This window comes from Drosophila obscura, unplaced genomic scaffold (assembly GCF_018151105.1).
Source record: "Drosophila obscura isolate BZ-5 IFL unplaced genomic scaffold, ASM1815110v1 contig_150, whole genome shotgun sequence".
Taxonomy (NCBI): domain Eukaryota; kingdom Metazoa; phylum Arthropoda; class Insecta; order Diptera; family Drosophilidae; genus Drosophila; species Drosophila obscura.
Window position 1 is genome coordinate 1,969,650 of NW_024542736.1, and position 23,399 is coordinate 1,993,048.

A 23,399-nucleotide genomic window follows, 5' to 3' on the forward strand; every position below is an offset into this window, starting at 1 on the left:
CGCTTTCCGCAAGTTGAGTACTTGTTGCAGGGATAGATCTGCAAGTATTTATTATATATTACTTGTTTAATTGTTGAAATTTATTGATTCTCACCCATGGCGTCTCTTTTGTTTTGAAATCGGAGTAGTGCTGCAAAGCGAAAGAGTCTAGCGATAAATATTTATTTTCAATATGTGTGCTATCGCAGAAAAACATCGTGTTAAGACTAACTATCGATAGGTCAATGATGATGTGTCACATCTCTAGGTGTGTTCGAAACTGACGTAATTTGGCAGAAACAACAACGTATTTTTGTTTATGTGCACTCCCCCTGCCCCGTCCAGCAACGTTAGTAGGATTCCACCTACTTCGATGTCTGTTATCCACGTCCAGCACACGAAATTGGTAACTGCCACAGCCTGTTAGCCCATCCACACAGCCTGCAATGTGAATCAACTGTTGTTGATTCCTCTAATACGTCAAATTAATGTAAGTTCCGCCAAAAATAGCCAAACAGGCGTGGCCCCCACATATGGGCATTGAGTAGCGGCCTTGTACGGATTAATACCGTATTAATTTACAGTTCCTTCCCGATTGTAAACGGCCTCTGAATGAACCGCTCGGAGCCCATACCGATTCGACGAGAGCGTTCCTTCGACAGCGTGATGAACAAGCTGTTCCGGACACGGTCGCAGAACCATGAGAGCTTTCGCGCGGCAATGTACAACTTTCTGTTCCTGTTGGGCGTGTGTGCCTTTGTGGCTGTCTGCTTCATCCTGGGACCCTTTGTGCGTCCGCTGCTGTGGGCCTTCCTCATGGGCGCCGTACTTTTTCCATTCAAGCGCAGTCTGGCGGAGAGCGTGCACAGCTGGTTCCAGCGGCTGGAGGAGCGCGACTCCAATGTGCTGGTATCGATTTTTCTGTCCCCCGTGGAGGCGACAGAGCACTGCGGCCGCTTGCTGATTGGATGGCTGTGCGAGCACTGGCAACTGCTGCTGGCTGGCTGCGGTGTGGCAAGTTGCATCAAGCTGTTGGTCCTGTACGCGCCAAAGGGCTTCCTGTACGCCATCTGGCATTGGCTCACCTTCTCGCATGGTCTCTTCGTGCGAATCATTGGGTTCCTGAATGTCTTTGTGGTGGGTTCGAGTTGTAAATTTCTGCCACAGCAGCTGCAGCTTACCTTTCCACATTCCAGATTATCGCCCTAGTGCTGGTCTACCTTAGCTGTGTGCACTTCTTCTGGAGTCCAGAGAACAGCACTCACTTTGTGGTCGCCGGTCAGTCCATGTGGATAGCGATAGCCGGGTACTTGAGCAGCTTCCTGGGCGCCCTCCAAGTGCCCGTCTTCCTGCTGGTGATGGCCTACGTGACGGCCTCCACGGCATACCATCTGAAGGGCAGCGAGGGATCTGGCTCCTATCTGCACCGTCTGAAGATGTTGTTCGACAAGAACGACTTTGAGCGATCGCTGAGCAACTTCAGTCTCTGTGGCAAAACGAGCAGCGATCGGCCGGTCTCCGCGGACGTGTTGCAGTCGGATGTGGAGGATATATCACTCAGCGACACAGTTGACTCCACGGATACCTTCCACGTGAAGCCCACTGAAACGTCTGAGGGCCATCAGAGCGGTACGATGTTGAAGCTGCTCCTCTACGCCTGCCTGGCCAATGTGCTGTACCGAAACATTTGGATGGTCATCTTAGCAGCTGTTCCGGTGCTGCTGCACCTGATATACAAGTTCGGAGCATACACGGGCATCACCGACTTTGTCTGTGGCAAGATCAACGAATTGTACTTGGGATTGCGGGTGAGTTATCCAAATACATTTAATAATAATAATAATCTCTAATATTGAACGACTTCAGGCCTGGTCCATTGAACATCATTCAGCTGTACTGCCGCTATGCCTGCCGGGGGTTCTGGAACTCAACTACAGGATCCACACGATTGTGCGAGATTCGTTGAAGTCTTCTGTCGAGTCAGTCACCTCCATACTCATGATCATTGCCATGCTCTTCTGCATTATCATACTGAGTGTGTTCTTTTGCGTCAACATTTATTCGGAGACCATCGAGGTGGCCTACCTGACAAAAGATCTAATTAACAAGACGATCACAGACCGTCCTGAGCTAATTGATATTTTGCCGGCCAATATGCAGGCGTCCATCGATGATGCGCTAGACAATGCGCACCATTATGGTCGCCGTAAGATCGAGACCTACATTGACGATTGGCTGGCGGATGCCGATAAGGTGCACGCCACCAAGCTCAAGGAGCAGATACTCGACGTGTGGGACAGACTCATCCAGTATTGGGTGGACTTCAACAATAAGGGCTCGTCGTACGGCCCGCGAGTGCCCACGGATGCGCTGAAGAGTACTTTTGGCGAGATTGTTGATAATCCAGGTAAGCGACTTTAACCCCACTACCCACTCCTCTCTCCCGTTTTTCCTTTCTTTATTTTTTCCACGTAACAAATTAACAGATAAATTATTATTTTATCCTGGGACTTTGCGTGGTTATTGGGTTTGTTTTGTTTTGTTTTGTTCTCTTTTGCTGCATCCTAACCCTTTCCGTAACGTTCGTCTGCGTCTCTATGAAATAACAACTCATTCTATGTTCCATCCGCTAACCTACGGACATTTATTTAACAAAAGGACATTTTAAAGAGCTAGTTTTAGTGGCGAAACAGGGCATCATCGGCTGGGCGCAGAGCAACACGCAAACGATCCTGGAGGTGGCCGAGTCCCTGTGGCACATCATTCGCACGAATCTATCGATGATTATGGGTGTGACTGGCGAGATTCTGTCGCTGGTGCTGTCTGGAGGCCAAGCCTGCATCGAGTTTATTCTCGATATGGTTAGCAAACAGAGTATTTATTTAATACAACTGAAGACATATTTAATGATTTTTGCTGTCTTGCCCGCAGATTGTATTCTTCACCGCTTTGTTCTACTTGCTGTCGAGCAGCAAGGACAAGTATGCGCCACTTCAGATAACAAAATACCTTGGCTACTCCACCTCTGGCACTAAGATCGTCGATGGCATGGAGAACTCCATCACTGTCGTTCTACTCTCAATGTTCAAGTGTTCCATATTCACGGGTCTGTTCACGTGGCTGGTCCACACGGTGTTTGGGGCGAGAATTGTGTTTTTGCCCTCTGCGTTGGCAGCCATTCTGGCAGCGGCCCCATTCCTGGGCAGCTACTGGTGTGCCGTGCCCGCGTTCCTGGAACTTTGGCTGGCTCAGGACCGCTTCTATGCGGGCTTAATATTGTTCCTGCTGCAGTTCTTTGTGCCCTCCACATTCGAGACGGCCATCTATGCCGATCTAAAGGGGTGAGTGTGCAGCGCAAAAACGGAGATGTTTATTTTTATTCTGATTTATTTATGGCAGCGGTGGACACCCGTATCTCAATGGTCTGGCCATAGCAGGCGGCATGTACTGGATCGGCTGGCAGGGGGCCATCTTGGGCCCCCTCATGTTGTGCTTCTTCATTGGCATCTTTGAGGTGGCCGCCCTGGCCATGCGCTCGAATCAGGATGCACCCAGGTACTTTTTGACTTATTGTTTATTGCATGAAAAAATTGAACTTTGTGAATATTGTGCGGCGCAAGGATATAAGTGAGTGTGAATATCTCTCTATTCGTTTTGCTTGCGTGTGCTTGGACAACCAACAAAAAATTGATTTTCTCTGGACTAATGTTTTAATGTTTCTACTGCTGTATTTTAGGCGCAGCTCAGAGGAGGAAACGAAGACCACGTGAGTTGGCATGGGACAGCAACTACGAACTACGACGAATTTCATTTTAATACTCGAACTGCAACAACTAACAAAAGCGCTGTGGCCAAAGGCTTGACAATCAAATTGAGATTGGCCCAATATGATATATCCATCATACCATACCCCTCAGGATGTGCACAGTTTTATTCCTCTGCTTTTTCAATTATTTCCTTAATTTTCGTTACGTATTCGTACTTCGTAATTAAAAGTATTTGATTCCGTCTGAACAGCCCCCTTACCATTTAAGCACCTAACTTATTAATGTTACATACAAATGTGTACCTCGAATCGAATTCTTTCTGTATATATAGTAAGAAGCGCCTTGTAACTATTTCCTTAGCTGTTTATGTATCGATTTTTTGCTCGCTACTAATTGCTTGCTGTGAGTCGTGTGATTTGTTTAAGCTTAAAACAAAAAAATTTGTTGCAAAAATAAACTCCAATGTGTACTAACAATGCAGCCATTACCAAGCCCCATCTAATCTCACAGTTTTTACCCCCCAGCTCAATCGAAACGAACCCTATACGAACGATTATAAAGGAGGAAAAACCAGCCATGCCACAGCCAGCGTCTGTGGTGGCTGTTGGAAAACCTGTTGAGCTGAAAATTATAACCAAAACGTTTCAGCTGCTGCCGGCGCCAAAGAAAACCAGTTGAGGACAGCAGACATATTTGTGTGTGCTTTTATTTATGCAGCAACGGTAACAGTGAGAGGGGAAATATATAAAATAGAATATGTATGTATGTATATGGTGCATGGTGCATGTGTAGAGCATTCGTTAGAGTTTCTTTAGTTGGTGTACTGGTTCTTGAACGTGAATTCCGGATGCCTCTCCACACTGAAAAGGGAAATACAGAATAAAATCTTCACGCCATGCAAACATTTTCTTTTCACTTACCCATGGAAAAAGGCAAAGTCACACACGCGAATGTTCTTGTCCAGGGCCAGCAGCTTGGCCACCTCCTGTTCAGTCAACTTAAAGTCAAATACATCCAGATTCTGCTTCAAGCGAGCTGGATTTGTGCTCTTGGGAATGGCACACAGCCCGGTGTCGATGATCCAGCGCAAGAGAACCTGAGCCGGACTCTTGCCATGTGCAGCGGCAATCTCCTTGACCTCGGGTATGTCCATGAGGTCGGGCAAATCGCGTACAATTCCAGCGCCCGCATTGAAGGCGGCGATGCCCTTGGAGCCCAAGGGGGAGTATGCTGTAATGGCAACGTTCTCGGCCTTGCAGTAGTCCACCAGGTCACGCTGCTGCAAGTACACATGGTGCTCGATCTGATTGTTGGCTGGCCGAATCTTGCAGTTCTTCAGCAGACGCGCCACCTGATCCTTGCTGAAGTTCGAGACTCCAATGGATTTGGCCAGGCCCTGCTCGACCAGCTTTTCCATTTCCACCCAGGTGGCAGCATGATTTGTGGTCGGATCCACTTCAACCAGACCCTCTGCATCGACCTTGAAGCTGCCATCCTCGTTTATGATCAGCGTGAAGGGCGTATGAATAAGGTACAGGTCCACATAGTCCAGCTGCAAGTCGGCCAGCGACTTTTTAATGGTTGGCAGCACTTCGTGCGGACGATTGGCTATCAAAGAAAGCGTCTATTGAAATATCTAAATGTGGACTCATTGTATTATAAATGCTCACAAATGGGGGGCAGCTTGGTCACAATGAACAGCTCCTCACGCTTGACTTTGCCAGCATCCAGCCAGCGCTTGAGAACCCGCCCAATGGCCGGTTCGTTGCCATAAACTGGCGCCGTGTCGATGTGGCGATAGCCTGCCTCCAAAGCAGCATCAATGGCCGTCTCGATTTCTTCGTCGGATGCCTGCGAACCAAGCGTGATTAAATTGTGGTTAGCGGTTTTAACGATAAGATTTAATCTGTGGACGCTCTAGAATGTTCCAAGTAGTGTTTGCCCATTTGGGCCTTTTGTTTGGTTTACTCTTCAGGTGTTCAGAGAAAGTCGATTCTGACTGCGCCATTGTGCACGAGAAACCGGTCTGCATCATTAAGCACAAAGCACTAAGAGATTCTATGTGAACCCCTGGGGGAGGGAGTGCATCACGACTTGATATTGTCGAAAAGACAGGTGGGTGACGTGTCGGGTTTTTCTTCGTCGTTAATTATTTATAAGAACAATTAAAAGTTATCAGTTAATTATATATTTTTTAATATAAATTACCTGCCATGTGCCTACGCCAATTAGAGGCATTTTTAAACCATTGTTAAAGGTCAAATACTTGTCGCTAGCCATCTTTTAGTTAATATTTAATTACTTCTTAACTGGAGAAGTAGGCAATTGTATAAATTCGAAAGAACCAACCGCTTCGATGGGAAAACAAACTCTGAACTTTATAAAAATCAAGTTGCCGGCAACTACACTGCTACACGGGCTACACTGAAGGCCAGCACTACTGCCTATCGATAGTATCGATAGCATCCTATCTCTTTGACAACGTAATTACAATATTTCGCGGTTTTTGTAAGTTTTTAAACAATTTATGGGCTAAATTAAGATTCAATATTAGGACTAAACTCCATTATCAATAAGCAAGTTGGACCAAACATTTATTGGCTGTAAAAATACTAAAAATCGGAGGAATCAACAGGTGGTTAAGATTCGTGAGTGCCACACGTGCCGCAAAACGTGTGTCTGGCCTCTGTTTACTTTCAATTGGTTGGAAAGATGATGCGCAAAGTGCCTCTAATTGTGATACTCGGTTCGACTGGCACTGGGAAGACGAAGCTATCTCTGGAACTGGCCGAGCGCTTCGGGGGCGAGATAATCAGCGCCGATTCAATGCAGGTCTACACGAACCTGGACATTGCCACGGCCAAGGCAACCAAGGAGGAGCAGGCACGTGCGAGGCATCATCTGCTGGATGTGGCGACACCGGCCGAGCCCTTCACAGTGACCCATTTCCGCAATGCCGCCCTGCCGATCATCGAGCGGCTGCTGGCCAAGTCCACGCCTCCCATTGTCGTGGGCGGCACCAATTATTACATTGAGTCCCTGCTGTGGGATATATTGGTCGACACGGGGGAGGAGGGCAACCGCAACAGCCCATCGGCGGACCAGTTGGCTGATGACGCGTTGGCCGCGATGACAACTGCCGAGCTGCATCAGCATCTGGCCAGCATCGATGCGTGCAGCGCCAATCGCATCCATCCCAACAACAGACGCAAGATTCTGCGCGCCATTGAAGTGTACCAGGGCACCGGACAGACCCTGACGGAAAAGCTGGCGGAGCAGCGTCAACGGCCAGGAGGAAATCGTCTGGGCGGGCCCCTGCGCTATCCCCACACGATCCTTTTGTGGCTGCGATGCCAACAGGACGTGCTCAATGCCCGGCTCGATGGCCGGGTGGATGGCATGCTGGAGCAAGGTCTGCTCAGGGAGCTGCGCCGCTTTCATGACGCGTACAAGGACGTCACTGTGCAGGCCTACACCTCGGGGGTGCTGCAAACCATCGGCTACAAGGAGTTTGTGCCCTACCTGATCAAGCACAGCGAGCAGCAGGATGAGCAGATTGAAGAGTATCTGAAGACGCATGGCTACAGACTGCCCAGCAAAGAGGAGCTCAAGGCGGAGGGTCTGCCCGATGGCATCGATCTGCTGCGTGACTGCTGCGATGAGCTCAAGCTGGTGACGCGTCGCTACTCCAAGAAGCAAATCAAGTGGATCAACAATCGGTTTCTGGGCAGCAAGGATCGCCAGGTGCCCGATCTGTACGAGCTGGACACCAGCGATGTCAGCGCCTGGCCAGCGACGGTGTACCAGCGCGCCGAGTCCATAGTGGACAGCTATCGTAGCGAGCAGCTCTGCGAGATTGAGCCAATGGCCAAGCGGGTGCATCCCGGCGCAGATCTCAACGAGGAGACGAGCAACTTTTGTGCCACCTGCGAGCGGCACTTTGTCGGCGAGTATCAGTGGGGCCTGCATTTGAGGTCCAACAAGCACAAGCGTAGGCGGGAGGCACAGCGCCGAAAGGAGAGGGAGCGGGTAACGGAGAGGGAGCAGTCGATGGCTGCTGATAAGGAATTGTAAACGAAACGAAACCCGAAACCCGAGACCCCCAGAGACACGGCATGGCAATAAAGGCGTCTACGTACCATTTGAGAGATTTGTTTTTGGTTTTTCCTGTTGCACTGATCTGCTGATGCAAGCGGATTGGGTTCGAATTCGATAACCCTACAGGCCTGGGGGGGGGGGCTGCTATCAGCGACAAACCGCAGCCCACAGCCCACAGCCGGAGGTCGTTGCCTAGGCGAAAAAGCGAAAACATGTTTGTGCAATCCCAAATACCAAATCCGAAATCCCAATCGCAGCCTACGCTACGTCTTCCACTGAACTCGTTTCGCCTTTCATTTGCATTTCAGACGCCTTGTGGATCGGACGCAGCAACGCCTAGAAAACTACAAACAGAACCATGAGCTCCAGCAAGATTGGTGAGTCCCACAAAGGGTCTATGTGAGTGTCCCGCCCCCAACTAACACACGTTTATCCATCCCATCCCTAGCTCTTCTTAGCGTTTCGGACAAGACGGGTCTGCTCGACTTGGGCAAGCGGCTTGTGGCGCTGGGCTTTGACCTGGTGGCCAGTGGAGGCACGGCCACAGCCCTGCGTGCTGCCGGCCTCAAGGTCAAGGATGTGTCCGACATCACTGGGGCACCCGAGATGCTCGGCGGACGTGTGAAGACGCTGCATCCTGCTGTTCATGCTGGCATCCTGTCGCGCACGACCGACAGCGATCTCGCCGACATGTCCAAGCAGGGCTACGGTCTGGTCCAGCTGGTGGTGTGCAATCTGTATCCGTTTGCCAGCACCATAGCCAAGCCCGATGTTACGCTCGCCGATGCTGTGGAGAACATCGACATTGGCGGCGTCACTCTGCTGCGGGCGGCGGCCAAGAACCATCAGCGCGTGACTGTCGTCTGTGAGGCTGTCGACTACGAGCGGATTCTGGCCGAGATCAGCGCCAAGGGCGACACCACGCTGGAGACGCGCCAGTCGCTGGCCCTCAAGGCCTTCACGCACACAGCCAGCTACGACGATGCCATCTCGGACTACTTCAGGAAGCAATACGGATCGGGTGTGTCCCAGCTGCAGCTGCGCTACGGCATGAATCCGCACCAGAAGCCGGCCCAGCTGTACACCCAGCTGGCGCAGTTGCCATTGCGTGTGCTCAATGCCTCGCCGGGGTTCATCAATCTCTGCGACGCGCTCAATGGCTGGCAGTTGGTCAAGGAGCTGAAACAGGCACTAAAGCTGCCGGCAGCCACCAGCTTCAAGCATGTGTCGCCCGCCGGTGCCGCTGTGGGTGTGTCGCTCAGTCCTGCCCAGGCTAAGCTCTGCATGGTGGACGATCTGTACGAGCAGCTGACTCCGCTGGCTACGGCCTATGCCAGGGCACGTGGTGCCGATCGTATGAGCTCGTTCGGCGACTTTGTGGCGCTGTCCGATGTCTGCGATGTGGTCACCGCCAAAATCATTTCCCGCGAGGTATCCGATGGCATCATTGCCGCTGGCTACGAGCCGGCCGCTCTGGAAATCCTCAAGAAGAAGAAGAATGGCAGCTACTGCATTCTGCAGGTGGGTAAAATAAACCTAAAGTGAGCTCCCAATCTGATGGCACAACTCCTTTCAGATGGATCCCGGCTACGAGCCAACCGCCGTGGAGCGCAAAACCATCTTTGGCCTGACGCTGGAGCAGAAGCGCAACGATGCCGTCATCGATGCCTCGCTCTTCGCCAAGGTCGTGAGCAAGCTGAGTCCCCTGCCAGAGGCAGCTGTGCGGGACCTCATTGTGGCCACCATTGCGTTGAAGTACACGCAGAGCAACTCCGTTTGCTATGCCCGCGATGGCCAGGTCATTGGCATCGGTGCCGGCCAGCAGTCAAGAATCCACTGCACTCGGCTGGCCGGCGAGAAGGCCGACAACTGGTGGCTGCGTCAGCATCCCAGTGTGGCCGGCATGAAGTTCAAGGCTGGCGTGAAGCGCGCCGAGATATCCAATGCCATCGACAACTACGTGAATGGCACTGTTGGCAAGGACATGCCCCTGACCCAGTTCGAGAGCATGTGAGTGTATAATTCTTACCAAAAGAGAGTCGATCGCTAAAGCGTCGCATCAACAATCAACAGGTTCGACAAGGCGCCGCAGCAGTTGACGGCTCAGCAGAAAGTGGAGTGGCTGAAGCAGCTGAGTGGCGTGGCCCTCGGCTCCGATGCCTTCTTCCCCTTCCGCGACAACATCGATCGCGCCAGCCTGGTAAGCTATAAAGCTGTTGGCAGTGCTTTGACCTGTCCTTAAACACACAAATTAATTATATGTTTCCGCAGAGCGGTGTGTCGTACATTGCCAGTCCTGCGGGCTCTACCAATGATGCTGGCGTCATAGCAGCCTGCGATGAGCATGGCATCATCATGGCCCACACCAATCTGCGTCTGTTCCATCATTAATGGGCCCCCCCCTAAACATTACCAGTTACCGACTGTAACTCGCTCTCTCCACAACTCTGTCTCCAATCCAACTGCCTCTTGCCCACATTCCATGCCCAATAAAAGAATAGATTTAACCTTTAGTTAGTTAAACGAACGCTGCCTCGACTAAACACTATATTTATTCAAGAATTAGTTGCTATTGAATGTACAGTTCGAAGCCAATCCAGATGCAAATCTGCATGACCAGTCTGGGCCCTACCGACTGCGTTGCTTGCGACAGGCGCTTCGACAATTGCACAAAAAGACGATGAAGGTGAAACAAAAGATGAGCACTGAGGCCAGGACGAGAGCCACGGATGTGGTCTGATCGTAGCTGAGCGTGGGATCGAGCACATGCTGCTGCGGCAGCAGTTCAAAGTCGACTAGCACTTGGGTGCCGTTGGGCGGCGGGCAGGGCTGCTGCACAATAATCTCCTGATGCTGAACCTGTTGTGATGCGAAACCCAAGGCACATGAGTATCCCTTTCTGTATTGTAATTATTTGTGTGGGACCCACCTGTTTATTGCGGCACAGCTGCAGGCCGGCCGAATTGGCCAGCGTCTCGGCACTGTACTCATCCTGCACCAGAACGGGCAGCAGCCAACGCTCCGGGGACACCAGCTGCAGCCAGGACCAGAACGTGGACAGATTCTGCGGATGCACCAGATAGCCACCCACCGAGGCCAGCACCAGGCTGATCAGGCCATTGACAATGCTCGCCGACACCTTGCACGGCAACAGATGCGCACAGAACAGGGCCAGGGTCTGGACGAGCGTCAAGTAGAGCAGCATGTAGCCTGCAGAAAGCAAAAGTAAAGTTTAGCAGGGGAAATGCCAGTGTTTGGGGACACATCTTACCCATGTACAGGTAGATCCCTGTGTCGCTGCTGTTCGAATAGGTGTAGAGCCCGGCCATGCTGTGTGCCGGCAGCAGATATGCCAGCCAGATGCACAGGCTGGGAAACAGTCCCAGCAGACTCTGTTCGCCCAAGAGAATCAGAATGAATGCTGCATTAGTGTTCCCCTCGAATCGGTGGAGATATTCACCTGCACCACGATGTAGAGACTGCGCGAGTACAGGCCCAGTCGAATGTCTCGCTCCGCATGCCGTCGATCCTCCTGCGTGTCCCGTATGGTGAGCATGACCAGCGGCCAGTAGACCAGCACCATGACACAGTGATGGTAGCCCAGGCGATCGTTGTAGGTCAGCTGTGGGTCCGAGGCAGGCACATCCCAGAAGATGCAGCCGATGCACAGGGACAGCACGGCGGCGGCAATCAGCTTGCTGATCCACGTGAGCAGCGATCCCGGCTGCTTGTAGCCCGCAAACCGCTTGATCAGCGCCTTCATCTGCCCGAAGAAGCCCGCCTTCATGGTGAAGTTGGGCAGGGAGGCGGGTGGGGCGGCCAGCGGGGGCTCCGAGTTGATCTGATCCCAGGCATTGGCCAGCGATTCGATGCGTGCCGAGGACTCCAGCATCGCTGCCGCCGACAGGTCATCTAGGGTCACCAAATCCACTGAAATGACAAAACGTTGAAGCCCGAGCGAGAGAGAGTGCATTCCACTTACAGTAGTAATCGGCTGGGTTCTTGAACGGCGGACACGGATAGCCCAGCTCGCCCATGTGGCGTGGCAGGTCGGCCCGACTGCCCGAGAAGACGGTGCGTCCGCCGGACAGCAGCAGGACACCGGAGCACATGGACAGTATCTCGAAGGTGGGCGGCTGCAGCGTCATGATGACAATGCGTCCGCCGCTGCACCACTGCCGCAGATACTCGACCAGGAAGAACGTGTCGAAGATGTCCATGTTGCTGGTGACCTGGTCGAGTATCAGCAGAGAGGACTGCGCCAGCAGCTGGCACGCCACGCTCAGGCGCTGCTTCTCCGAGTGCGTCAGCGAGGAGACATTCGAGGCGCGCACCGTGTTCAGGCCCAGATCCTCAATGAGCACATCCATGCGCTCCTTTAGGTCGCTGCGATCGATGGGGCCGCGCAGCGCCGCATGGAAGTTCAGCGTGCACTGGACACTCATGCGCGGATCGAGGGAGGACACCTCCAAGGCCGGCACATAGCTGCACAGCTCGCGCAGGCCATGTCGATTCACCTGCTGCCCGTTGATCAGGATCTCACCGCCCAGGCGCTCGCTCAGACCGGCCAGGCACTCGGCCAGGGCGCTGCCCTCGCGCTGTGACGTGGCCATAATGGCGAACAGATCGCCGGCCTTCGCCTGCATGGAGACGCCGCGCAGGCAGGGATTCACGTCGAGGCAGTGCACCTGGATGTTCGGATAGATGAGGCCCATGCCCGACTGCTTGCGACTGTGCACGTACTGCTGCGGATGCCGCGAACTGGCGTAGATCCGCGACTCGTTGTAGTCATAGCCCAGGCCCATGCCCAGGCCGCCGTCTGCGCCCATCATCCCTCCCTGGGCGCCCAGCAGATCGGCCTCGCTGTGCGACCGATGGCCGTAGTGCTTGCCATTGGTCATGTACTGCTGCTGCTGCTGCTGCTGTTGGTGCTGCTGATGCAGCTGCTGGTGCTGCTGCTGGTGGTGATGATGCTGGCCCACTGCTATGCTGGCCCTGCTATTGGCCTGACGCAGTGCAGCCGCCGGTACACCGCCGCCTCCGCCGCCGCCATGGGCTCGCGACTCGGGACGCGAGTGCGGCATGCCGCCAATGGCACGGAAGTCCGACTCGCTGCGGTACTTCCGTAGATTCGGTGGCACCCGACTGCGCGTCGTCTCGTTGTCGCTGCTGTCGTAGCCACTGGAGCCGGCACCCGCCGGTGCGCCCGAACTGTCCCTAAAGCCACGATTCACGCGGCCCCTGACGCCGCCCAGTGCACTGGAGCCGCCAGGTCCGGGTCCAGGACCCGGGCCCGGTCCCGGTCCCGGCCGATGCGAGCGCTGTGATCCGGCATTCGGTGGAAAGACGCGTGGCAGTCCAAACTTCAAGTATGTGTACATGTTGGAGCCCAAGGGAGACCTGCAATGGGGGGGTGGAGTCGAATGAATTTCAGGGCCCATCTCTGACAAATAAAATACCCCCATCCTGAGCTCATCTTTCAAAAGTATTTACCGACTGATGGATGATGGAATGGGCTGATTATAATTGGTACGAGCAATGGCAAACAGTGTCTGGCTAGTTACTCACTTGGGACCGTAGCGCGGATGATTCAGGATTGATTGAACTGTGGTATCGCGTAGCTGGAAATTTCCATATGGCAGCGGTGATTTGTCTGACGATCCCAGCGCTGAATCGGTGAAGTCAGAGTTCAGATTTTGCCTAAGGGAATGGATGAAGAATAAAAGAAAATATTGTAAAGGGAGTTGCATTCGGTTGCTGTTGGCTATTGGCTGTTGCGGTCAGTTGGACATGATTGGGGGGCTTGGTCACTGCTGTGGCTGTGGCTGTGCCTGTGCCTCTGACGTTCAATTAGCTCGGCATTTATGGCATTTGGTACTTCCGCCTTCCGTTGCGGTTAAATCAAGCGTCAAAAAAGTGCCCAACAGGTGCAGCGCCATTGAACAGTGAAGACAACTGCACCCAGCAGCCCCTCCCTTCTCCGCACACACACACACACACACACACACACACACACACACACACACACACTCACCTGTAGATGGACCAGGCATGCAGATCTTCGGATGCCGCTGGCGGCAGCGGTGTATTGGGTCCATGGGGCACAGAGTAGCGTCGCTCCTCGCGTGACATCTTCTTGCTGTTCGAAAAGTTGCTTAGCTCCATAATCTGCAAGTAGTGCGAGTATTTCGGGTCAGAGAGTTGGAGAGTCTCAAGCTTGAGTTAGAGCCAAAAATGTAAGCTAATTCCGAGTCAAACTGGGTCAAGAATACTCGCTACCGTCACTGCTGCTGTTTCTGTGGCTGCTGCTATTACTCATAATTGGCGGGAATTAGCCTAATGACAATGCCAATGCTCACATATGACTATCCACACACGCAGCACGTCAGCATTCTCTGTTGGATTCTCCACCATTCAGCGTCAGAGTCACAGCCATTGTCAGCCATTCAAAAAGCGGAAATTGTGCCCGATTCTCGGGCTGCAGTGAATCTTCGTCACTAAATCAACTGCCAACGGATTGTGTCTGAAGATTTTCAAAGAATATTTCCTACATTTATTATGCCCCGAAGTGAGTTTCACCCTTGAACTATATCATGTGTCTGTTTGTCTGCTTGGCACTTGTTGGAGTCTCTCTAGAGTCTAGAGTGAAGGCAGCTAAATAGAGTGGAAATGTAGACCTCTCTGATGCCCACACAGATCGCGTTTCAACTGCCATTTGTGGGCTGTTCCCTTCCGTTGCCACAAATCAAAGATAATGATTGTGGTTTCCACTCGCTAGACTTATAATTTAGATATTATTATATTATGATCTCCAGCTAGCAGTGGCCCGCCTCTTTGGGTGTTTCTCCCTTTGATTTGTTTGCTTTAAAAACGCACACTCATTAGCTTCATCTGTTTGGGTAAGTGCACGGTCACCACTGGTTTGGTTTCCTTCTTTGCTGCTCGACAAGTGCACGTAAGAAACCCTCGCAGACAATCAAACCTAATCGGCTGTTCGTCTTGCAGTGGTTGCAGCTTATTTCTGGGGGCTTATGAGAGCAGAGGCCAGAGAGAACAAAGCGGTGGCTTTGCTGCTGATTTCGACACGGACGCTGTGTATTTTTAATTGCCAAAAAAAAGGCAGACAGAAAAAACCGGCATGCAAATGAGCCGCAGCGCAGAGGCGCCCAAATGTGGCCGCATTATGCAACACAAACAAACGGCAAAGCAACTAACAAACTAATGCACTCCAAGTGCACCTGCCACAGACTCTGACGGTGTCTGTTTGTCTGTTTGTCTGTCTGTCTGGTTTTGGTTTGGATTGCTGCAGTGCACCGATGCGTGTGCATTTCCGTTTGGGTGGAAGTGGCAGCCACACACTCAGATTACGTAGTCAAGTGTTCTACGCGGCTCTACGGAGATGCTGATGCTGATGAGGCTGCCTTGGCGAAAGTGAATGGCGCCCGCAGCACTCTCAGCTGTACTCTCCGAGTACTCTCTAACCAGGGTAGTAATTACCACAGATGCGAGGCAGCTGAAAGTGAAGCTGGGCGGTGCCGGAGAAAAGTTTTTGGCGCCTGGATTACGGCACACCTTTCGCCCAGTTAAGCTTTCCTCCGCTGGATATGATTGCTTATTAAATATTGTTAGCGCTTTTAATTGCGTGCTAAATTCGTTTTAATTAAAATCGTTTGTGGCATAATCGCATAAACGGATTTTCCTACCCCCCCGCCCAACGCCCAACCGCCGCCAGTTCAACGCATTTTAGTTGATTTTTATTTGTTTTTGTTTGTTTATTGTTTTGCTTATTATTGTTGCTGCTGCTGTTGTACCTTTTTTCCCTCACAATTACAATATTTGCTTTGGGCGTTTGTTGTTGTTGTTGTTGTTGGTTGGTTGGTTGGTGGTCTTAACGTTTTGCCTGCACTTGGTCAAGTACAACGGAGTGAAAGTGGAAGTTGTGGCTGGCCGGCGAGCCGTCGACAGCGGCCAAGCAAAAGGTTTTTAATGCCCGCGAGAGCCACAACAAGCCATCCATGCCACACCACAGCACACAGCTATACAGCAGATACATCAGCAGATACTGCCACAGATACTGCCAGAGATACTGCCACAGATACCAGAGTATATGTGTCTTAAGTGGGCAGACTATGGGGGCACAAAGAAATACAGATCTGCGGCATCTAAAGCTTTGTTGCATGTAATGAATGAATGGTATTGGGGGCAATGATACGGCTACGAGTGACTTGCGACAGGCGGCATTGATTTATGCGATCATGATGCGCTGCTGCCAGCTCCACAGCAGCCATCAAAAGTATCTCAATGTGCGCGTATCTGCTTTGGCTCCATTGTTCGCACAAGTGCGTGAAGCTACACCAGGTAGAGCTGGAAAGGAAAGTGAATTCATCAAAAAAAGACTTTTAGTTTTTAACTAAAGACATCAAACTATCAAAAACTGCTGGTCTTTCTGCTCGGACGGGGAGTGCCGCTGATTGATTGAGTTGTACGGGAAGATCATTAATTCATAATGATTAATATATGATGCTGTTCAGCGGAGTTAAACTCTGCAGCTTGAACACGTTCCGCTTTAAGATACATAAAAGCATTTGTCGTACATATTTTCGATTTTCGATGGCATAAATCTCTATTCTCAGCTATTGCGTTTTGTGCAGCTATTGGGTGGCCTTCCTTTGCTATCTGTTAAGACGCTATTGTAAACTGGCTCGGCTCTGCTGGTGTTGCATGCCACCAACATGAAAAACGAGCTGCAGCTGTGCGAGCCCAAAACAAATTCCAATTTCAGCCCCAGCCGCAGACGCAGCCTCCCCAGTGAAGCAGTTCCGCTGCAGTCGATGGAGGAAACCAACAAACAAAATGCAGTTACAGTTGCAGCTTGCAGCTTGCAGCCGGACAAGAATTATATCATAGACTTGATCAACTCTCGGCCATAAGCAATGCGGCAATGTGGGTCAGTGGCTATTGCATGAGACCTCCATTTCCCATTGGTACAGCGGATATTTGCCTGTCAACGGAGCCAGGCTGGTGTGAATAAATCACAACGCGCTAAGTAATTGACCAAACGGTTATTGGCAATAGCTTAGCCGCACCGATTAAGCCAATTGTCAGTGGACGGGGCCGGGCGGGGCCGGGCCGGTCGGTGCCCAGTGTCGGAGTGGAGTGGAGTGTTACATGTGGCAGAGACGCTGCAAGACCCGTTGCGCTGTCATGCTGCATTCCCGTTGCCTGTCCTGCATTTTGAAGAAGACACAGATACGAGTACGTGTTTAGCTGTCCGAGCCAAGTGGTTGTCGGTTGACAACTCCAAGAGAACCGTTGCGTGTCTCTCTCTCTCGCTGTCTGACTGTCTGACGGTCTGTCTGGAGACCTAGTCTTGGCCAGAGCCATGCACACACATGACCATTGATGCAAAAACTGCAGTTAGACACGAGCAGACATTGTCAACTTGGTTTTTCGGTCACTGATCGCCAGCTTGTGGCGCCCATTTTATGATTTAATGGAGCGCACCCAAGAGTGGTGTCCGGCCATAACAATTTGTTGCTCTCTCTCTTGTGTTGCTGCTGCTGCTGATGCTTACAAACGAGGGCCACTCTGCGCCCTCAAAGATGCCGAATCTCGCTAAGATTTCCATTCCCACGCAAAAGCCAATTAAATTGGGTTAACAAATGAGCTGTTTCCCATTGCCCAGCCTGACCCAGCCGGCACCCGGCATCCCGGTGCCCAGCCTGAAGCCATGGGCAAAGTTTTCATTTCATTTCACTGCCTGGCCCCAGACCCCAAAAACTTGTTCCTCGCTGCAACAGGTAGGTCAGCGACAACAAGCCGACAGGCTCCCAAGTCAAAAGCTGGCCTTTGATTGCCACTGACAGACTGTCCAAGAGAAAGAGAAGGAGAGAGGGTACAGGGTACGGGGTACGGGCTTTGCCTAGTGAGAAAGTGAAACTCTTGTGGCATAATTTGTGGCAGCGAATGTGGCGCACGGGGCGTATGATAAATGCCAGCAAAATATTTTCGCGACTGCAGCGGAGGCTGTGGGCTCAAAAGTGGGTCGCCTGCAAAACTGCAGTTTTGTAATTTTGCAATTAATTTGCACAAAGGAAACGACATTCACATCGATGCATGCGAGGCATGAGGCATACGCCCAATAAAGAGTTATTTTTGAGGCACTTCACCATTGGAATTAAACCATAAAAATGTTTGAAATTCTTGTTAAAAAATCTCAAAACTGACTGAAAGCCAGAGCGAACTCATTTCCATTTAATTTATTCAATAGGCCTGCAGGCCTTAGCACTTTCCACAAATATGCTGGATGGGCGGCAACGAGAACTGAGTGCCGCCCAGTGCATACCGAAGCTCTGACTGAGCTGCAAATTAATAATCAAGCAACTAAATGATTGCCAGCTTGTGGCCAACATTCCAGCGTTTGTTGAACTTGTTCCTCCAAACGAAACCCCGCTGGAAGGCATTCGACGAGCTGTTTTTCTGTGTGTGTTTGTGTGTGTTAATTGAACACTCGAGTTTTTCGAAGATTTTTTTATTTGGTGGGGGGTTTTGTTTGATTTTTAGCACGTTTTTGTTGCCTGTGGACGAGTATGCAAATTGCCGATAGACAGAAACCTATACAGATACACACACACACACAGATCACACTCATACAGATGCTCGGGCTTTTGAAGTGTATCTGCCAGATAAACGACATTCAGTCCGTCAAAGAGAGGGAATCTTGAATCTTGAATGGCAGCCGCACGGCGTAATTTGTGAAAGTTTTTTTTTTTGGGGGGGCTGAGTAAATTGATTATGAGTGAAAGATATATTTCTGGTGAAAACGCAGGCAGAGGCGAGGCGAGCCGAGCAGCTCAGCAGGGTTCAGGCTGGCAGGTGCAAGGAATCTGATAGATGCTCGGTAATGGCCCCAGAAATCATTAATCATAGGCGCTCCTCTCCTGTAATGTGTTTCCGAACCAAACCAACTCGTCTTTGAGCTGACCCAAATCGTAGCTGGGGTCTCGCGTACTACTTAATGGATTTGGCCCACAAATTGTCATTAAATTGAGCAATAGCCGGGGCCGGGGCCCGGGGCGAGCACGGGGCCATAACCAGAAATGAGTTAACCAACAAGCTGGCAGAAATGCGAGCACAAGAATTCCGCCACTCTGCTGACGTCGCTCCCTGGCTGACTGTGACCCCAAAAGCAGCGAAAAAAGCTAATGTCAGCCGTCGCCGAATGAATATTCGTCATGGCTGCATAGCCCCCCCCCCAACGACTGATCCACTGCGGTGGCTCTGGGTCCCATTGCGGTGTTGATTTTCATCATGCGGCTCGGCTTTCAGCAGCTCTGGCTTTTCAGTTTTTCAGTTTTTCGGTTATTCGGTTTTCCATTTTCGCTTTTGTGGTTAGAAAAATTGAAGCAAGGTCAGTTTTATTAATTGCCAAAAACAAAAAAATAAAATGGTATACAAAACTCTGCCTCAGTTTTGGGCATCTTTACAGGCAATTAACGCTGAGCAGCAGCAGCAGTGGCCCAAGACAAAGGGAAAACACTTTCCTGTGTTGCAACACAGACCAGACCAGACCAGACCAGACTTGTGAAAGTGGCCAACAATTGTGTGTAAAATTTGCATGCCCAGCGCCAGTGGCACTCCCCTTTTTGCCCACACACACGCTCAGGCTAATTGACATAAATTCCATGACAACAAAAAATGAAAAGAAAGACAGGCAACAGGCAGCAGCAGGCAGTTCCCTGCGTTTGCCATTGCATGCATAAAAATGCGAGATATAAATGTACGGGAACGAGTACGAGTATTTGGCCAAATTCCCCCAGCACACACAGCCATGTATGTATGTATGTCCCCTGAGATTGAAGCCCACGACCTGGTCTCTGGGTCTTTTTCTGTTGAGTGACATGGATTCGAGGTCCGATTTATTCGGCTCACGTTCGAGCTTCGCTTCACAACATCCATCCATCCATCCATCCTTCATTCTATTCATGATTCTATGGCAGTGTGTGTTTTGGCTCAGTCTGTCAGTGTGAAATTCCAAGTGAAATTAAATGAAGTTCTCTTCTTTTTATGACCGTAAAAGTCACGAGGCAGAGATGTACTTTCTTCGCCTAATTATGCAGCTGTTCTGCTTCTGCTTCTGCCTCGTCTCGTGTGTTAATTTAATTATAATAAAAAGTAAATTAACTTGTTCTCTGGCCCCTGTGTGGGGCTCGTATCTATCAATGCATACGATTTTCATGGTCGCAACTTTTATGTGCATCTGGGGAATTTCGAATTTAAATTTCATACTCGTTAAGTTTTTGCTTTTCCCCTTGGCCAGCAATAAGCAATAAACCTGCAGGTCGCGGCGATCTTTCGACCATTCCATTGGACGTTGCCGCTGACTTCATCCGAGTGAGAGCTAGCCAGAGCTCTCGCTGATCATTAAATGCAATGATTCATTCGTCTCGGAATAAACCAGCTAGCATCATCCCCAAGTCACAAATCACAACACATCATATAACATCACATACTAGGGTTCAATTGCGACTACGATGGGGAGCTGGGAACTGAGAACAAGAACTAGTTTTGGCCAGCAAGATGCAGCCAGCCACACCTTTACTGAACCAAAAACTTGCCTAGACCCCAGCACAAGACCAAGACAAAGACAAAGACCAGCCAAAAGTCAACCCCCTCCTCTCCCCATATCCCGCTGGGACTGCGAGTAGCTGCCAAACTCCCCGCCACAAAGCCATAACTGACAATCAATTCGAGTTTAAGCTGCCGCCGTTGTCTGCCGTTGTCTTGGCGGCCGCGCCTTGCCTTTGCCTTTGCCTGTTGGACTTTTGTCTAGACGCGCGAGTTGCTGCCTTAAGTCTTTCGATTTTCAGTGGAATTGGAGCTGAAATTGTTCGAAATTGAATTACGATCGCTCGCCGATACCCAAGTTATTGTCAGTATTGTCGCTTCTAAGCGCTTTTTTCGGCTTTGTTCTTTGGCGTTGTGTTGGTATCTTTTTTTTCTCTCTTTTTTTTTGGGGGGGCTGAACAGCAGCCACAAATCATCAGCAAGGCACCGTTAACAGCTATAATAATACTGTTAACTAATTTACGCCAGAACCACCACAAGCAACAGCAACAATACTGAAAAATCAAGAAAAAACAAAACAACAAGTCAGCAGCCCAGCAGCCCAGCGGCCCAGCGGCGCACAAGAAATCATTTTTCGGTGTGGGGCTATCGGAGCCCAAAAGAAACCTTTTTCAATGGACTTGGCTCCATGGCTCAGCAAATCTAACGGTACCGGTCCCCGTCCCCGACCAAGACATGACGGGGTAATTAGGTGCGAGTAATTTGTGGAAATGGAAGCCAAGTGGATGCCAAGAATCTGAAGCTGAATCTGCATTGGGAAGGGCCGTCCCAGAGCCGCGGAGACAATGAATGATTTACCGGCTGGGCCCTGAGAATGGTGTTGAAAAAAAAAAGAGTTCTGGCCGCTCATCCAAATGGGCCGCGAAATCAACTTTAATGGCGAAAATCACTTTTGAAAGTGATTGTGAGCCAAAGATTGGCAGCTGCATCATCGCAAAAAGTGCAAAATGAATGTGAAAGTTGCTTAGGCCAGCCGCCTCGTTGATTCTCTATATACATATGGTGCCCATGTATCAGCTGTATATATAGCAGACATGTTTATATACCTGCCATATATTTATGTTCATATAAAAATAATCTTCAGGTGGTGGTGGTGCCAAACAAACAAAATAATGGCAATGGCGTTTATTGTGCCCGTCTTTTAGGTATAGAGGAAATGCCAAGACGATGCCGGGAGCAAACAAAAACTGATCCCCGGAGAGCACTAAGCCACCGAGCATCGGGCATCGAGCATCGAGCACTGGCTGAGCAAAGGCAGCCGGCCAAACAAACAAACAAACAAACAAACTGAAACTTGTATCTGAAAGATACACACTCGCAGAACCAAACTGAACAGAACAGAAGAGAACAGAACCAAGGCAAACAGACAAGACACACACACAGACAACAGTTGGGCACTTGGCCATGGCTCTGGCTTTGGCTTTGGCTCTAGATGGGGGGCTTGGACGACGACCGCCACTTGGGTTCTGGTTCTGGAGGGCCCCACAGCGAAAGAGAGTGGGCAAGAGAGCCGAGCAAAAAAAAAAAGACAGTGGAAAAGGCAGTGGAAAGATAGAAGCCAACAGAACAGCACAGGGCCAGAGCCAGAGCTTAAGCCGAAGCGTTTGCTAGACAAAACCCGCTTGTGGGATCTTTGACCTGCGCTGGTGACGACCGAGAGAGCAGCGGCAGCCGCAGTCGCAGCCAACGTGGAACGATGGCCCGTCAACGCCTTGGCTGGGCCTGGAATCGTAGTGCTGGTCTCAGTGGTGGAACCTTAGAAGAAGTATCTCTGAGCGGGTTTTGCAGAGAAATGTGTGTATGCCTCTGAGAGGTGGCAAGTGTTGGGTCTTGGCGTTGTTTAATACAATTAACAGTAAATACCAGTTGTACAAACTCCAATTAGCTGTCCACCCATAGATACATATACATATATGTACATATACATATGTATTTATCTATCTTTCATCTATTGTCCCTTGCTTTTCTTTTCTTTTTGTTTCTTTTCTGTTTGTATCTGCAACACTTACATTGCTCTTGTGGGGCTGTGCTGGGCTCCTTTCTGGTTACAATGTTGGCAGTTCTGGTGGCAGCAGTTACCTCAATGTCTCTGCATATTCCACATAGATACAGGCACACACACACCGACACACACACACACTGTTGCACCAATCCACACACGCACAATATCGCGTCACTTGTTTTACTTATTTTGGCGTTTGCTGATCAAACCACTTTTTATATATTTTATTTTATTTTTGTATTGGCAATTTCATTTGTCATAAGCCATCAACATTTGCATGCACTTCCCCACATTGCCATTTGGAATTTGCCATTTGCACTTATTGTATTTCATTTATTTGCCTTCGTTTTTTTTTTCACGTTACGCCAACAACATTTCAATTAGATTTCCATGCGCGTAGCGTTGCTTTTTTTTTTTTTTTTTTTTTTTTGATTATTTTTTGTTTTTTCTTGTCTGCTTGGAATTCAGAATTTAGTTTTCGAGCGCCGTGCGCAGCCAGCAAATGTAATCTCTGGGCACCGAACCGCGGGCTCTGCAGAGGCAAACTCTCTCGCTGCTCGGTTGGAATCGAACTGAACTGAACTTGGCCTCCGGACGCCATCTTAGCCCGCTGCTAACTGCTGGAAGCGCTTCAGTCGGATAGAGAGGGAGAGGCTTACTTCCAGTGAGATCTCGGGGCGCTCTTTCCAGTCTGCCAATTGGAATCGGACTAGCAGCGATCTGGTCGGGCCAACAGCAACAGTTTCAGTTGGAAGATCGCGCTCAGTTGGTTTGGACGTATTCGCGGAGGTTAGCGCTGTTTTATTCAAGTGTTTTTTTTTTCTTAACAAAAAATATGTAATAAATCAAAGAATATTATTAAAACCCCAAATAGATTATTAAATATTAACTGCTAATGGAATTTCAAAGTTTTTTTGTTGTATGAA

General features: G+C 50.3%; 5 protein-coding genes across 10 annotated transcripts; 3 read left to right on the forward strand and 2 right to left on the reverse strand.

The window, feature by feature from the left end:
* The first annotated feature begins 238 nt into the window (after window positions 1-238).
* Window positions 239-4,636, forward strand: LOC111079937 (transmembrane protein 245). 6 transcript variants are annotated; one of them, XM_022375312.2, is made up of 9 exons: window positions 240-469; window positions 564-1,116; window positions 1,176-1,787; window positions 1,846-2,386; window positions 2,638-2,840; window positions 2,911-3,320; window positions 3,379-3,534; window positions 3,716-3,745; window positions 4,271-4,636. In XM_022375312.2, exons 2-9 carry the CDS (start codon window positions 592-594, stop codon window positions 4,422-4,424), a joined length of 2,631 nt encoding a protein of 876 aa, XP_022231004.2. In that variant the 5' UTR covers window positions 240-469; window positions 564-591; the 3' UTR covers window positions 4,425-4,636. The 6 variants fall into 6 exon arrangements, with proteins under 6 accessions (XP_022231318.2, XP_022231004.2, XP_022231082.2 ...); XM_022375390.2 differs by having other exon boundaries at window positions 2,650-2,840; XM_022375467.2 differs by having other exon boundaries at window positions 2,662-2,840.
* Window positions 4,437-6,160, reverse strand: LOC111081354 (aldo-keto reductase family 1 member A1). The gene is made up of 4 exons (XM_022377435.2): window positions 5,955-6,160; window positions 5,417-5,597; window positions 4,667-5,354; window positions 4,437-4,606 (listed from the first exon to the last, which is right to left on the reverse strand). Exons 1-4 carry the CDS (start codon window positions 6,024-6,026, stop codon window positions 4,558-4,560), a joined length of 990 nt encoding a protein of 329 aa, XP_022233127.2. The 5' UTR covers window positions 6,027-6,160; the 3' UTR covers window positions 4,437-4,557.
* Window positions 6,161-6,263: 103 nt separating this feature from the next.
* LOC111081184 (tRNA dimethylallyltransferase) lies at window positions 6,264-7,839 on the forward strand. Its single transcript, XM_022377209.2, has one exon. It carries the CDS (start codon window positions 6,459-6,461, stop codon window positions 7,818-7,820), a length of 1,362 nt encoding a protein of 453 aa, XP_022232901.2. The 5' UTR covers window positions 6,264-6,458; the 3' UTR covers window positions 7,821-7,839.
* A 307-nt stretch (window positions 7,840-8,146) lies between these two features.
* Window positions 8,147-10,382, forward strand: LOC111080951 (bifunctional purine biosynthesis protein ATIC). The gene is made up of 5 exons (XM_022376868.2): window positions 8,147-8,221; window positions 8,293-9,365; window positions 9,421-9,854; window positions 9,918-10,044; window positions 10,116-10,382. Exons 1-5 carry the CDS (start codon window positions 8,203-8,205, stop codon window positions 10,233-10,235), a joined length of 1,773 nt encoding a protein of 590 aa, XP_022232560.2. The 5' UTR covers window positions 8,147-8,202; the 3' UTR covers window positions 10,236-10,382.
* Window positions 10,349-23,058, reverse strand: LOC111079847 (ATP-binding cassette sub-family G member 8). The gene is made up of 8 exons (XM_022375203.2): window positions 22,481-23,058; window positions 13,879-14,012; window positions 13,413-13,544; window positions 11,827-13,244; window positions 11,305-11,774; window positions 11,116-11,236; window positions 10,774-11,054; window positions 10,349-10,703 (listed from the first exon to the last, which is right to left on the reverse strand). The coding sequence occupies exons 2-8, from the start codon at window positions 14,007-14,009 to the stop codon at window positions 10,473-10,475; spliced, it is 2,784 nt and encodes a 927-aa protein (XP_022230895.2). The 5' UTR covers window positions 14,010-14,012; window positions 22,481-23,058; the 3' UTR covers window positions 10,349-10,472.
* Window positions 23,059-23,399: the final 341 nt, after the last annotated feature.